General features: G+C 41.4%; 1 protein-coding gene across 1 annotated transcript in view; it reads right to left on the bottom strand.

Annotated features, from left to right (window-relative positions):
* The window catches only part of ttc3 (tetratricopeptide repeat domain 3), a 36,354-nt gene that overhangs the window by 18,286 nt on the left and 4,522 nt on the right, over positions 1–13,546 (bottom strand). The window contains exons 10-27 of the mRNA XM_044140501.1: positions 9,224–9,318; positions 8,850–8,912; positions 8,613–8,667; positions 7,307–7,463; positions 7,095–7,119; positions 6,922–7,006; positions 6,599–6,629; positions 5,887–5,935; positions 5,072–5,135; positions 4,835–4,993; positions 3,781–3,861; positions 2,326–2,435; positions 1,838–1,964; positions 1,645–1,767; positions 1,471–1,572; positions 1,306–1,398; positions 1,169–1,233; positions 36–172 (exon numbers count right to left, since the gene is read on the bottom strand). Of these exons, the coding sequence (XP_043996436.1) occupies positions 36–172; positions 1,169–1,233; positions 1,306–1,398; positions 1,471–1,572; positions 1,645–1,767; positions 1,838–1,964; positions 2,326–2,435; positions 3,781–3,861; positions 4,835–4,993; positions 5,072–5,135; positions 5,887–5,935; positions 6,599–6,629; positions 6,922–7,006; positions 7,095–7,119; positions 7,307–7,463; positions 8,613–8,667; positions 8,850–8,912; positions 9,224–9,318 (1,621 nt within the window). The remainder of the gene's footprint in view (positions 1–35; positions 173–1,168; positions 1,234–1,305; positions 1,399–1,470; positions 1,573–1,644; positions 1,768–1,837; positions 1,965–2,325; positions 2,436–3,780; positions 3,862–4,834; positions 4,994–5,071; positions 5,136–5,886; positions 5,936–6,598; positions 6,630–6,921; positions 7,007–7,094; positions 7,120–7,306; positions 7,464–8,612; positions 8,668–8,849; positions 8,913–9,223; positions 9,319–13,546) is intronic.

Here is a 13,546-nt window from a genome sequence, read left to right as displayed (position 1 = left end):
TTCTGACTTATTAGACATGTTTGAATGAAGCAGACCTTTCTGCTGACTCGGTGATCCTGAGTCGTCTTTTTTCTGCAGGATTTCGTGGCTGTTGGTTTTCTGATCCTTAAACGTCTGTTTGAACTGTTTCCTCTTCTGCTTCTGATCCTCTTTGGACTTTAACTTCTTCACACTGGCAACAAAAACAGAGACTCATTGGTTACCCTTTAACACAGCGCCAACCAACAATGACTTTAGCAATAGATCAATCGACTGAATAAAAATGGACGCAATCTATAGATCTGCCATTTAACCACCGTCTCCTCTTTTATACAACATTAGAAATACTTTAAAAGATGTAATTAAACTATTAAATTCCATTTTAATTAAACATTTTATTGGCTAAAGTGCAGCATTGTTTAAGTGAGTCTGATGAGTTTTAACCAAAACATTTCCAGACTAGAGTGTCTAAACTAGGGATGCTCTGATCACCAATCATTACCTATATCAAATAATGTCAAGTGAAAAAGGAAACAGGTTGCATCAAAATAAACAATCCTGAGTTACGAAATCAAGACTATCTGAGAGGCTGGCTAGCTGAGTAACGCTGGGCCTGAGAATGAGATACAGGGGGTTGGCTTTGGTGATTGGCTTTGGTGATTGGCTTTGGTGATTGGCTTTGGTGATTGGCTTTGGTGATTGGCTTTGGTGATTGGCTTTGGTGATTGGCAACAAGAGACTGTGATCGATCACCGATCATACAGAAATCCAACGATTAGGATTGACGGCCGGCCGATTGGCTCACGTCTCGTCTAAATATTTTAATTTATCCTAAAAACTAAATTTGCATATAATTTTTGAGTCTGTTTACTCCAGTTAATGATTAAGCGATTGCCAAATTAATTGATTATTTCAACTATCGATTAATTGATCAATCTAATTAATCACTTCAGGCCTATTAATACCCTGATGACACAAATATTCAGCAGTAATTAAGCTCCAAAACTAATTCTCACTACACGACAACCGCCGGCAAAATGTTTTAAAGCATTTCATTAAAAATGTTGATTAATTAATTAATTGATTAAAAATTCAAAGTATCTTCTTTGTAAGAAAGTATTAAGAGTCATTTTTTAATCATTTCTCTGGTTTTCTGAAGAGAACTCATGTTGGACTTCAGCCGCCTCACCTGGTGGCTTTCTGATTAACTCGAGGTTTTTTCAGGAGCTCCGGTTTCATGATCGTCGTTTCAAACTGAAAGCACAAAGCAAAGCGGTCAGCGCTGACCCGCCGATGGCAGCGACGCTCCTCTGGATGGTTTCTCACCTTGCATTTCACCAAACCCGTAGGACCGAAGATTCGTATAGAGCAGATTTTACCCAGACAGTCGGGAGTCAAACACGCCTCATTCAGGACATCCTGAGACACAAACACACATTTATCTCCATGTCAGGGAATCAAATCTGCAGGAAAGAGGAATGAAAAGCAAACCTTTTCATTCTTTTCACTGAACTTGGTAGACTTTAGGCTCTTCCAGCAGCTGATGTGAAATTCAACCTTGCAGCTCTGACAGCAGCATATCTGAATGTAGCCCTGAAACAACAAGCTTCTCGTTCAAAACTCGACGCGTTTTGCTCCCGACCACAGAAATGAGCCGCTGCTTACCTTAAAATCTGGATCAGTGAAATAGATCTCAGCTTTTAGAGGGCAAAGACATTTTTCAAGACGACAGACGGCGTCAGGGGCGGGGGGAAATCTACACAACTCTATCGATTTCTCAAGCATCTCCTGAAACAAACGGGATGATTCAGGACTTTCCTCACCGCTACACATTCGAGATCATTCAGGACGCACCAACCTTGAAACTGTCTGCTTGTGTTTCTTTAACAATCTCTTTGGTTAACGGCCAGGTGAGTTTACCTGGCGTAATTTGATTCTTCACCATCTGCAGCGAATCTGAAAACTGCTGCAAGGCAACTTTAAACCTGCAAAACAGGAAGAGACACAGCTGGAGAGCAAGAAATGAGGATACAGGAGACACTTCCTGGAACGGTCTAGACAAAACCTGATCACCACATTTATTACACCAAATCATTCTCAGAAAATCTGATTTCGGGTAGTGGAGCTGCCTGTCTTTTCCAGCAGCCATTGTACAGCAGGAAAACCAGCTGACCAAATGCTGGAGATCAGCTGGGTTGCTAGGCAACAGGGTTGTGCCGGTCAAAGCGATTTATCAGAACAAATAGCAACTTATTGCCAGAAATCAGCTGGGTGTCGTTTTGGAAACGGAAACTAAAATTTAGGACCAAAAATGTGCAAAAGGTAAATTTTGTACAGCAAACGTACCGGTTTTCTCGTAGAAACACTCTGCCGATGGCGTAATAAACCAGACACTGGAATGTTCGCTCTTCAAACGATTTCATCCTCTCCAAGAGTTTCTCTGCTTCTGCCAGTTCCTGCAGCAACAATCATCAAGAAAAAGGTTTATAAACGCACAGAAATGACAGAAAGTAGGAGCTGACAGACCAGCTAATCTGGGACTGAGAGAAAACATTTCCTCAGAGGTTTAAATTTTAAGGGTTACGTTGTTACACAGTTGCGGCGCTCAGGCTGCCGTCGCTCTGATTGGACATTTATTCCCTCTGGTTCTCGACGCTGTGAAGACGGAAAACCTTCAAACTAGAGGTGAGCCGATCGATCGGCCGGCCGCCGATCATAATGGGTCGATTTTCGTGAAAAGGTGTATGATCGGTGATCGATCACCGTCTCTTGTTGCCGATCACCATATCCGATCACCTGTTTCTCTTCTCAGCCTGCAGCTGTTTCCTTCTGGCTGCGCAGCATCAAACTCTGAACTGAGGAGCTTTAACGCTCACAGTGAACGGAGACGTTTGTGTGTTGCAACAGGAAATGACCTCGATGGTGAAGCACGTCACAACGAATGTAATAGGACATTTAAAAAACAAACACTTGATGCATGGAGGCTCAACGCAGGAACTAAAGACATCCGGGTCCAGACAGCAGGTAGAGCAGCGCTGGTACCAACACGGTCAGAAAGCCGAACAATAATTCAAGTCTTGGATCTGCGGAGCGAGACGCCGGTTCTGTTGGACCGCTGCTACTGGTGGAGATATTTCAGACGGAGCCGCTGAACCTCCAGACTGAACTCTCACAGCAGAGACTGGAACTGGTTTTAGAGATGTAGTAAAAATGTCTGTTATGTCTAAATTAGGTCAATTTATTACCAGATAACATAACATCATTTAGAACTAACCCGGAAAAATCCAGGTGATCGGCAGAAATCGGCCTCATGGCTGATCGGTAACGGAGCATCCCTAGTTTAAACAGCAACAGTCTTCAGTCAGAGGCCCCTTCAGATTCCCTGCACTGACTGCTGCTGCAGCCTGACTCTTTGGAGATGCCTGGATGATACAAGTTACGATGAAATTTTACATTTCTGAATTGAATGTTTCTAAAAAAACAACTCGGGCATCTATGGTGATAAATTGTGTGTTTATAAACTGCATGATAATTACAAAATCACTGTAAGCCTTTGCAGCCTGAAGGACTTGGCTCATTGTGTTTCCAAGCTGTTCTGTCGATGTGCTGTTTTTGTCTACTTCGTGTTGCCAGACTAGTTCTAGTCAGGCATTAATCTCTGGCTGCTTAATTCAACACAAACTGATCATTTTCTGGATGGCTTTTTTTTCCACATCTATTTGTGTTTCGTCAGGTTGGCTGTTTTTCATTTAAAACATTTTAATGAAATATGATCCAAACCAGTTCCTCTGGGCGACTCACCTCCGGCTGTCCGATTTCTATCAAGGCCAAAGCTCGACCGAACAGCAGCAGCAGAACATCCAGAGAGGAAAGTCCCAGTTTCTGAGAAAAACATTCAGATGCATCAAGTAGTCACTGAAACGGATCAATCACAATTAAGCAATAATTCAAATAATCGTCAACTAGTCAACTGGAGTGAGCAGGTTGAAAAAAATGTACCAGTTAAATTATCTCACTGACCAGAGTGGAACATCACAAACCAAACCGATCATGACCGGATCCCGTTTGGTCACAGTTGAACCCAGCAGGACGGGTTTGGGTCAGCTAATCAGCAGAGGCTCTCTGAACCAACATGCAGGCGGCGGCAGAGATCGGCTGCATCAGGCCCTCGGAGTGAAGGCTGGACTGTTTCCAGATGTTGGACAGTATTTTAGACGTATTTTCTAGAAGCTTCAATAGCAGGCTGAAGCCAATCAGTTGGATGAATACAGAAGGCCGACATCGCGACGCGCTGTCCCACATGTCCCTCATCGCATCACCCTGACCCTCATCGCATCACCCTAACCCTCATCGCATCACCCTGACCCTCATCGCATCACCCTGACCCGCATCGCGACACGCTGTCCCTCATCGCATCACCCTGACCGTCTTTTATTAAGAGTTTTTCAGCACTAGTTGCTTTTATTTGACAGCAATCCGACAGGAAGGGGACAGAGAGGAGAGAGGCCTGGAACAGTGGACAGAGGACGGGAGTCGGACTCCAGATACCCGGGCTACAGTCTCTCTAAGCGCGCCACGCTAACCACTGCACCACCGCGCTAACCACTGTGCTGCACAAGGCCCCTGTTCCAGAATCCTTTACTGGAATTTTCTGTTTCTCTTTGGTAAATTATTTACATTTTTATACAACTGGAGCTGCCTGAGGAACTCACTTAGCTCACTTTCATTTCCTTGGAGAAATCTGTTTTATCAGGTGATTGCAACTGGACACCAAAAAAAGGTATTGCAGAGTAGAGAATCAACTAGTTCCCGTACAGATAAACTACGCGTCACCAGACGTTCGGTAGTTTGTTACCTTGGGCAGGACGGCCTCCAGCAGCCCCAGCGCCTGACTGAAGGCCTGCTCTGCGTTGCGGCTGCGCAGGTCCGACAGCGCGCTGTGGGCCTCCTGCACCAGAAACCGCAGCTCCTTGCATAAATCTGCTTTGCCGTCGGCCATCTTCTGGTTCTGGTTCTGATGGATCCAAACGCAGCGGGTCAGAGACGGAGAAACCCAGGATGATGGAAGGAGCTGACAGGAGGAAAGACTCACCGCTTTCTGTGTTTCGCTTTGGCTCTTTGACTTGACCTTCGAGCCGCTGAGGTCGTCGCGCTCACTGCAGAAAGAGGAGAGGCAGAGTTTCACAGACCGTCAGTACTACAGTCAGGTACTACAGGGTTCTACAGGGTTCTACAAGGTTCTACAGGGTTCTACAAGGTACTACAGGGTTCTACAAGGTACTACAGGTTTCTACAGGGTACTACAAGGTACTACAGGGTTCTGTAGTACCCTGTAGGTACTACAGAACCCTGTAGTACCTACAGGGTACAGGGTACCCGGTACCCTGTAGTTCTACCTTGTAGAACTACAGGGTTCTACAAGGTACTACAGGGTTCTACAAGGTACTACAGGGTACTACAGGGTTCTACAAGGTACTACAGGGTTCTACAGGGTTCTACAAGGTACTACAGGGTTCTACAGGGTTCTACAAGGTACTACAGGGTTCTACAGGGTTCTACAAGGTACTACAGGGTTCTACAAGGTTCTACAAGGTACTACAGGGTTCTACAAGGTACTACAGGGTTCTATGCTCTACAGGATACGCCTCCGTTATGCTTAGCAGAGTGAGCTTTCTAGAGATGGAGGAAGGAAGGAGACATTCTGTTTCTGGTTTTCTAGACTCCATGGGAAACTTGTCAGTCAACCCTACATGTCCAACTATAACCCTGTACTGAAATTACATATGGTCTAGTCAAAGTAAGAAGGCAGTTTTGCTCTCTGATATCATCCTGTGTTTAAAGGGAAGGAACCATCTTTACAAAGATTTTCACTAAACAGGAGGAAGACCCTGGCGTGACCTCACTGACCTTCTGGACGTTCTGGGGTCTTTGAGTCGTCCCTCCGGGTCGGACGGCGCTTCAGAGATCCAAGAGATTAAAACACAGATGTCATTAAAACATACGACACGTAAAACCCACCCGTGTTTCCTCGGGTTTGTTTTGTCGCCAGGAAACCAGGATGAGAACGCTGCCGACCAATCACAGAGCTCCTTGTTGAAAATATTCCTTCCTGTTTATTTTCAAGTTCTTAGGAAAATGGTTGCCAAGGCAACCGTTCTATACAAAGTAAGGCCGGTTTGAATTCATTTTTGGTCAGAAAAATTTACATTTCTAATTTTACACACGAGAATTAAAGTCAGAGTTCAGACATTCAGTCGTTTGGATGATGAAAGTATTTTTGGCCCAAATCAAGGACAGACCGCCGACAGTCGCCGACGGCCACTGGTGAGGAGGGAGCCGGGTGTTTGGAACCTCCATGCATTCAGCATCAGGGTGAGCGTTCTGCATTAAAATGATTTTTATTTGGGCTGATGTGATGTTTCCATCAGAGCTCAGATAATCGACTAGTATTTTCCTCTGATTGATTCAATTCCCCTGTTGGAGCCCAAAAGAGGAAATATCAAACTTTCTGTACTTGTGGCTTAAAATTAAACAGCTGATTCTTTAGTATTAATGTGAATATTTAATAACATGAAATAAACTCAACACCAAATTATTTAAACTGGAAAACAAAACTAACCTGTCTTTTTGTCCGTTTTCGTCTCGATGACCTAAAAACACAAATTAATGATCAACATGAATTACAGCCAGACAAAAAAAACACAAACACTCCGCAGTCCTGACTAAAACTGAGAACAAACACAGACTCAAAACAACCTCCTTTGGTTTCACATTTTTAAATCTAGCTTAAATATTAATGAACTCCCGAAAAAAGCAGAAACTGATTAAAATAAAATGAGAAATATTGCTAAAAAACACTTAAAAACTGAAGGAAAACATGACCTTACAGCTAAAACATAAAATGAAACCTGAGGCTGCAAAAGCAAAACAAACGTGACTCACCTTCGCAGCTGAGCTCCTGGTCGGATTATTTTTACCGCCTGTTTTTGTCGGCTGAGGGATTTTCTTCACCAGCCCAACCTTAAAGCTGCAACGCGTTCAAAACAAGCCCACAGTTAACGACTGACAACGATTATTATTAGTTACTGTGTCAGTAAAAAGGCCAACGGACGAACCTGTGAGGCCTCTGCGGCAGCTCAGCTGCAGGAAAAGCAGAGCAGCGTGAGTTTCACTTTCACAAACAGGAAGCAACAGCAGGCAGGAGCTGACTCACTTCCTGCTGCCATTCACCAATCAAACAATAAAACACAAATAAAGGCTGGAAAAGAAAGCCACTTGTGGCTTGGGCCCAGAACTCCCAGCTGGTAGAAACAAGTTGGATCGGTACCAGGCGGCGGCTCCGGCCTGAACTTTAGGTACTGCTGGTCCAGATCTCTGAGTCCCTCTGGGTTTTCTCTGCACAGCCACCGGGCGGTGCTGTTGGCCTCCAACGCCAGGTCCATGGCCCCGAGACAGAACAGCGCCTCGCAGTACCGGTAGTGGCCCTGTAGGGGGCAGTAGCAAAAACCTCAGGAGAGAAAAAACACTGCAGCAAAGTCCAAACAAATGTCACCAAAAAACCTGAAATCCAACCCATAAAACAGCTCTAAAAGAATCCAGGAAAAAAAAAACTAAATCCAACCGATAAATGATCGCCAATAAAACATCGCTAAAACACGGGAAAAAAGGAAAGAAACAGGATTTATACGGGACTCAGAGATAAATTTACTACTTTTCACTACCTCTACAATATTTTTACTACCAACGCAAAATTGTGCCGATTTTCTCAATCTTGGGAGATGGGTGGATATTTAGGTGAATCTCTTCCTCTGATCTAGTCAGTAAAGGTCTATAAATCATCTCTGTCCTGCTGCTCTGCAGTGGGAGGTTTGACTGACCGACCCACCGGGTCGGGTCTCCAAGCTTGTAGTTACCAATAGTGACCCCACCGTTACCAACTCACAGACTTTCTTTCTACATTTAGCAACATTTCAGTCAAAAATATGGCACTGGCTGAAATCTAAATGGGCAGATCAAACTTTTTCTAGCTTGATAATCTGTGAGAATCTGCAGTCGGCTCACTGACCCATGTTAGACGACGGCTCATGGAAACTTTATCCCACTAACTTGAAGGTCTAACTGTGACTTTAACTTGACCAAAACCTCACATGCTTTACAGGCAGCCACGTCCGCTGCCTGTCTGCAGCTCCCCGCGCCTGAAAACTTAGATTTTCCCACGGCGAAGAGCAAAATGACTGGCTAGTCTCAACACGTTAGGCGGTTCCAACATTACGCATGAGCACAGCAGCTTGGAGTCCATCAGGGACGGCCCAGGTCCTGCCAGTACCAGAGTTATCATTTTTATACAGATTCTGGTAAAACAAACTTTAAACAACAAGCGAGCATCAATGGAAAACTACAAATATTTTGAAGGGAAAATTTACTACCTTTAGTTACTTCTTACTACCTTTAACTGCCTTAATTTGAGCTCATTAATTTATTACCTTTTACTACCAAGCAGAAACCCTGAAGAAAAAAAAAAGACACTAACCCAACCAATAAAACAGACAAAAAACATGAAAAACATATTGAAGCATATTTACATAATATGAATTATTGATTAGGAAACCCTAAGCAGTTCAGCTGGATTGTACCTTCGCCCAGAGCGGGTCGATCAGAACGGCACGTTTTCCATCTCCTGCTGCTTTTCTGCAACAAGAAAATAATATTAAATAAAAAAATATACACATTTATACAAAGATAAACTTAAGATATATGGTAGAGAGTTTTTATTACATGCAGATCATGTAAAATAATGACCAGATGAAACTAAGAAAATTATTATTTTGCATAAATCCAAAGTTTTTGCAGCGATGGTTGACTTTACTCACAGATATTCCTTCTGCTTGATGTAGCACAGCGCTCTGTTCCCGTACAGGATGTGATTATCAGGACTGAAACAAGGAGCACAAAATGATCACATTCAGGACACAAAATACAGTTCAAACTGGTTTTATTACCAGTAGAAATGTTTTCAGCATTTTTATATTTTCTGGTTTAAAACTGAAATCACAAAATGACTTAAAGTGACTTTAGATTGATTCAGCAAATAAAAACTTCTCCTAAAACCAAAAACATGGACACCAATGAAACTTTTACTTTTGTTCTTTTAGTTTTGAAGAACTTTTATAAGAAGTATTGAGAGAAAGCATTGTGAGGTTACTGGTTTGGAAACATCGTTTCATCGTTGGCACCAGAAACTCACTAGCATTTGATGGCGTTGGTGTAAAACGTCAGAGCTTCTGCGTACTGCTGGGCCTGAAACTTCTCGTTCCCAAGGATCTTCATCGCTTCACTTTCCTGAAACAAAACAATCTGGGATGTTTTCACAGCACAGAAACATTCTGGGGCAGAAAGAAAAGAAATCAAATCAATTATTGTGAATTATTCCTTCATTTTCTCTAGAAAAAGTTTATTATACGGCAACTCCTGGTTTCTATGGCAACAAACTTAAGGAAACGTTTACTACAAATTTATTTTATTTTTCAAACTGCAACAAACAAAATGTCAGTCTAAAGACAGAAATGGATCAGCTGACATTTTGATCAAAGTATTGATCATCAATAACAGAAAACATCTGCTGCACTCATTCATTCATTCATTCATTCATATGCAGGCATTTATTGACTACATTTTAAAAATTATTGGTAGGTTGACAGTAAAAATGCTGGCTTACTTTCATAACCCAATCTCTGGGGAGAAGCTGTTGGGTCAGAAATTTACCAGAACTCTTGAATGATTCTGTTGGGTCAGAGGTTGGGTTCATTCACCCAGAAGCTCCGCCCCTTTTCACAAACCTCCATGTTCAACAAAACTCTGAATGTTGAAATAAGACATGGCAGTAAAAAGGAGATAAAGTTTCAATGTGAATAGGATTTTATCAATAAATATAATTTACTTAGAACACGTTTGACATTTATTTTGATGGTTTTTTAAAAGGCTTATTACGGTAGGTTGCTCTTTGGTGTTGCTACAACACGGCTGTTGAAAAAATAAGAAGATGAAGGGGAAGGAGTACGGCACAATTTGTCCAATAAATTAAATTCAAGTGTTTAATATAACCTCAATCATATTTGTTCATAACTTAATAGTCCAATTTGTTAAAAATCGATTTAGTTTTATTGATCTCCAAACTCCCAATCATCAGCAAAGTTATTGAAAAAGCTAAATGGCTTTAAACAGCTTCCTAACGATAACCAACGGCTTTGACTCCTTCCAGTCTGGTTTCCATGGTTACCACAGCACAGAGATTGGCCTGGTTCTGTTGGACCTCAGTGTCGACCAGGACATTTTACTGAATGGACTGGAGAGTTGGGTCGGACTCTCCGGTCCAGAGATTAACTGGTTTGAATCTTACATAAAGAACAGGGATTTCTTTGTTTCAATTGGAAACTTCTCTTCAAAGAGGTCAAAGGTCACATGTGGGGTACCCCAAGGTTCAATCCTAGGACCCTCTTATTCAATATCTATATGCTCCCACTGGCTCAGGTTATAACAGGAAATAATATCAGCAAATGACACACAGCTCTACATTATGATGTCACCAGGTGACCTTTGACCCCATCCAATCACTGAACAGATGCTTAGAACAGATAAATGTGTGGATGGGCCAAAACTGAAGTTATAATTTTTGGACCTAAAGAGGATCTAGAGTTATAGATCTAGAGTCATAGATCTAGAGTCATAGATCTAGAGTTATAGATCTAGAGCTATAGATCTAGAGCTATAGATCTAGAGTCAGTGCACAGCTTCAGTTATTACAACTAAAAACCAGTGATCAGCCTGAAACCTGGGAGTAGTGATGGACTCTGACCTTAACATTCAGAGCCACATAAAGACAGTTACAAAGTTGGCCTTCTATCACCTGAAGAACATTTCCAGGATTAAAGGACTAATGTCTCAGCCAGATCTAGAGAAACTCATCCATGCGTTTATCTTCAGTCGTATTGATTATTGTAACGGCGTCTTCACAGGTCTGTCCAACAAATCAATCAAACAGCTGCAGCTGATCCAGAATGCTGCTGCTGGAGTTCTGACTAAAACCAGGAAGATAGATCACATAACACCAGTTTTAAAGTCTCTCCACTGGCTCCCTGTAGCTCAAAGAATAGACTTTAAAATACTGTTGTTAGTTTATAAATCACTGAATGGTTTAGCACCACAATACATTAAAGATCTGCTGCTGTTGTATCAACCTTCCAGAACTCTGAGGTTCTGGTTCTGCTCTGCATCCCCAGAACCAGAACCAAACGAGGAGAAGCAGCATTCAGCATCTATGCACCACAAATCTGGAACAAACTTCCAGAAAACTGTAAAACAGCTGAAACACTGACTTCCTTTAAATCTCAACTAAAAACCCACTTGTTTAGAGTTTTATTAGAAACGTAATCAATTATAAATTTATTGATGGATCTAGACTTAATGTAATTTTTTATTGTTGATTCTATGTTGCATTGTGTTTCTGTGTCTGATTTGATGTAAAGCTCTTTGAAATGCCTTGATGCTGAAATGTGCTATACTAATAAAATTTGATTGATTGATAAAAGGAAAGATGGCGGGTTTAGTTCACCAGCCGGTGCGATATGCGTGTTCAAATACAGACAGTAATGGGGGAGGACAGCGAGCAGAGCGGTTCATGAAGTGGGTATATTATGCTTTTGGAAAATAAAATAACTTTTACAATGCTACTAGGCGATAAATTAGTTGTGTAAACCTGAATTATGTGCTTAATCATATACTGCTTTTATCTGCTCCCACTGCAGCCGCTCTGTCAGTTGACTGGGTGAAGCGGCTTGTAAAAGCAAAAATAATTCAGTCAGACAATATCTAATGTTAATGTTTGCTAATTTAATTATTATTATTGTTACTATTAATTACAAATACATTTATTTAAAGTTGGTGCTGAAAGTTATTCAGCACTAAGTTACTTTTACTTGTAAATTTAATGATTTTACAGAGTGCTACATGTATTTCTAGGACCATAAAAATTACTCCAAAGTTTTGAAATTGCTGGTTAATTACAAATTATTTGCAGTGGACCTCTGACCTGAACCTTCAGAGCCACATAAAGCTGGAAGGTTGAATTCAATCATTCTTAAGGTCTGATTTGTGTTTTTGTCTTTCCAATAGATTTTGTAATTTTACATCCAGGATCTTCGGGAGAATTAAGCGAAACCCAAACTCCTCGTTCTCAACAAAGACCTTCTGTTCGGCCAACAACATGAGTTTGCTCCCTCAAGGTATTGAAGCTCAGAAGAAATGTTTTCTAAACTGGTTTTTAGTTAATGTAACATTTTAACACTAGTTTATGTTTGATAGAGGTGGTGTAGCCCTGCAGCTGCTGCCGGTCCTCCTCCCTGCTCCACCTCACACATCTGGCAGGAGGTTTTCAGAACCATCAACCTGGAAGTTCAGATGGTTTCATCGATATCCAGCCTGTAAGTCAACCTTCATCTCTGAATCATGCTCAAACTGTTTACAGTTTAAATAAGTGCATCACTAATGGCCTGTTTTTTCTGTCTTCTCCCTCCAGCAGGTTGGGACAAACCTGGTGGTGCATCTATAAAATGTGACAACATAGAAGCCGTATGTCTTCCTGCAAGGAGATGGGCAAAAATGCTAAAGTGTCGATAAAAATACGCCTGGTTAATGGCTGACATTTTTACTTATAGTTTCCTTTAAAACAGACTTTTTACATGAAAAGTTTTCTAATGTGTAGTAACAGATACTTCTGGAGTTGTAGCCAAATAATGAGTTGAAGTGATTTAATTATATAGTTTTGAAACAACTTAATTATGTTTTGTAATTTTTGTAAATGAATTCTGCTGGCTCTATATATTTATCACACAGAATTCAAAGAAGCTTTGAATTGATATTGGTTTTAATCCTGTTTTTATGTGGTGAAATCTGTTTCTCCTCCCCTCCAGAGGTCTTTTGTGGCTCTGACAGGAAAAGGGGAAGACATGCCATAGATATTGTCAGGTCCGGGAATCGAACCTGCGACGGAGCCTCAAGGCCTCCAAACGTGGGTCGCGCCTATGTGGTGAAATTTAAAATAAATAAATCTTTTCATTAACCATCAACCCAGTTGAGTTCAAACAGCCCGGCGTTGGGTCGGTCCATATAACACCCAGCAGTTTTTACGTCATTTAAAACAAAAAACTTAAGAAAATGCATTAAAATGTCCTACATTGCAAAAAAATCTTACCAAGTTGATTCAGTTCACTGGAAAAAAACTTTTAATCATTTTTCAGTTTAATATCAGAGCTCGATATTCCTTAGTATTGATGAAATAGTTCTAGTTTCGGTCAGAGTGCATTTCACTTAAAACATAAAAATGTCTCATTAAGGAAAATAATCTGTTGAATGAATATTAGATTTATCGACTTGAAACAAAATGCTTTGCTTAATAGTTACTTGTTACTTTTGTTTTATGTAGATATTTTTCCATAGATCAGACCAAACTACAGGGGTCCCCACAGTGGCTCCTGGAGGTCCGGTTGCATCCTGCAGGTTTCATTCTCTCCCT

The sequence above is a fragment of the Gambusia affinis genome, linkage group LG15 (genome assembly GCF_019740435.1).
Source record: "Gambusia affinis linkage group LG15, SWU_Gaff_1.0, whole genome shotgun sequence".
NCBI lineage: Eukaryota > Metazoa > Chordata > Actinopteri > Cyprinodontiformes > Poeciliidae > Gambusia > Gambusia affinis.
Note: the sequence above shows the minus strand (reverse complement) of the source record. Positions and strands in the feature narration are given on the sequence as shown.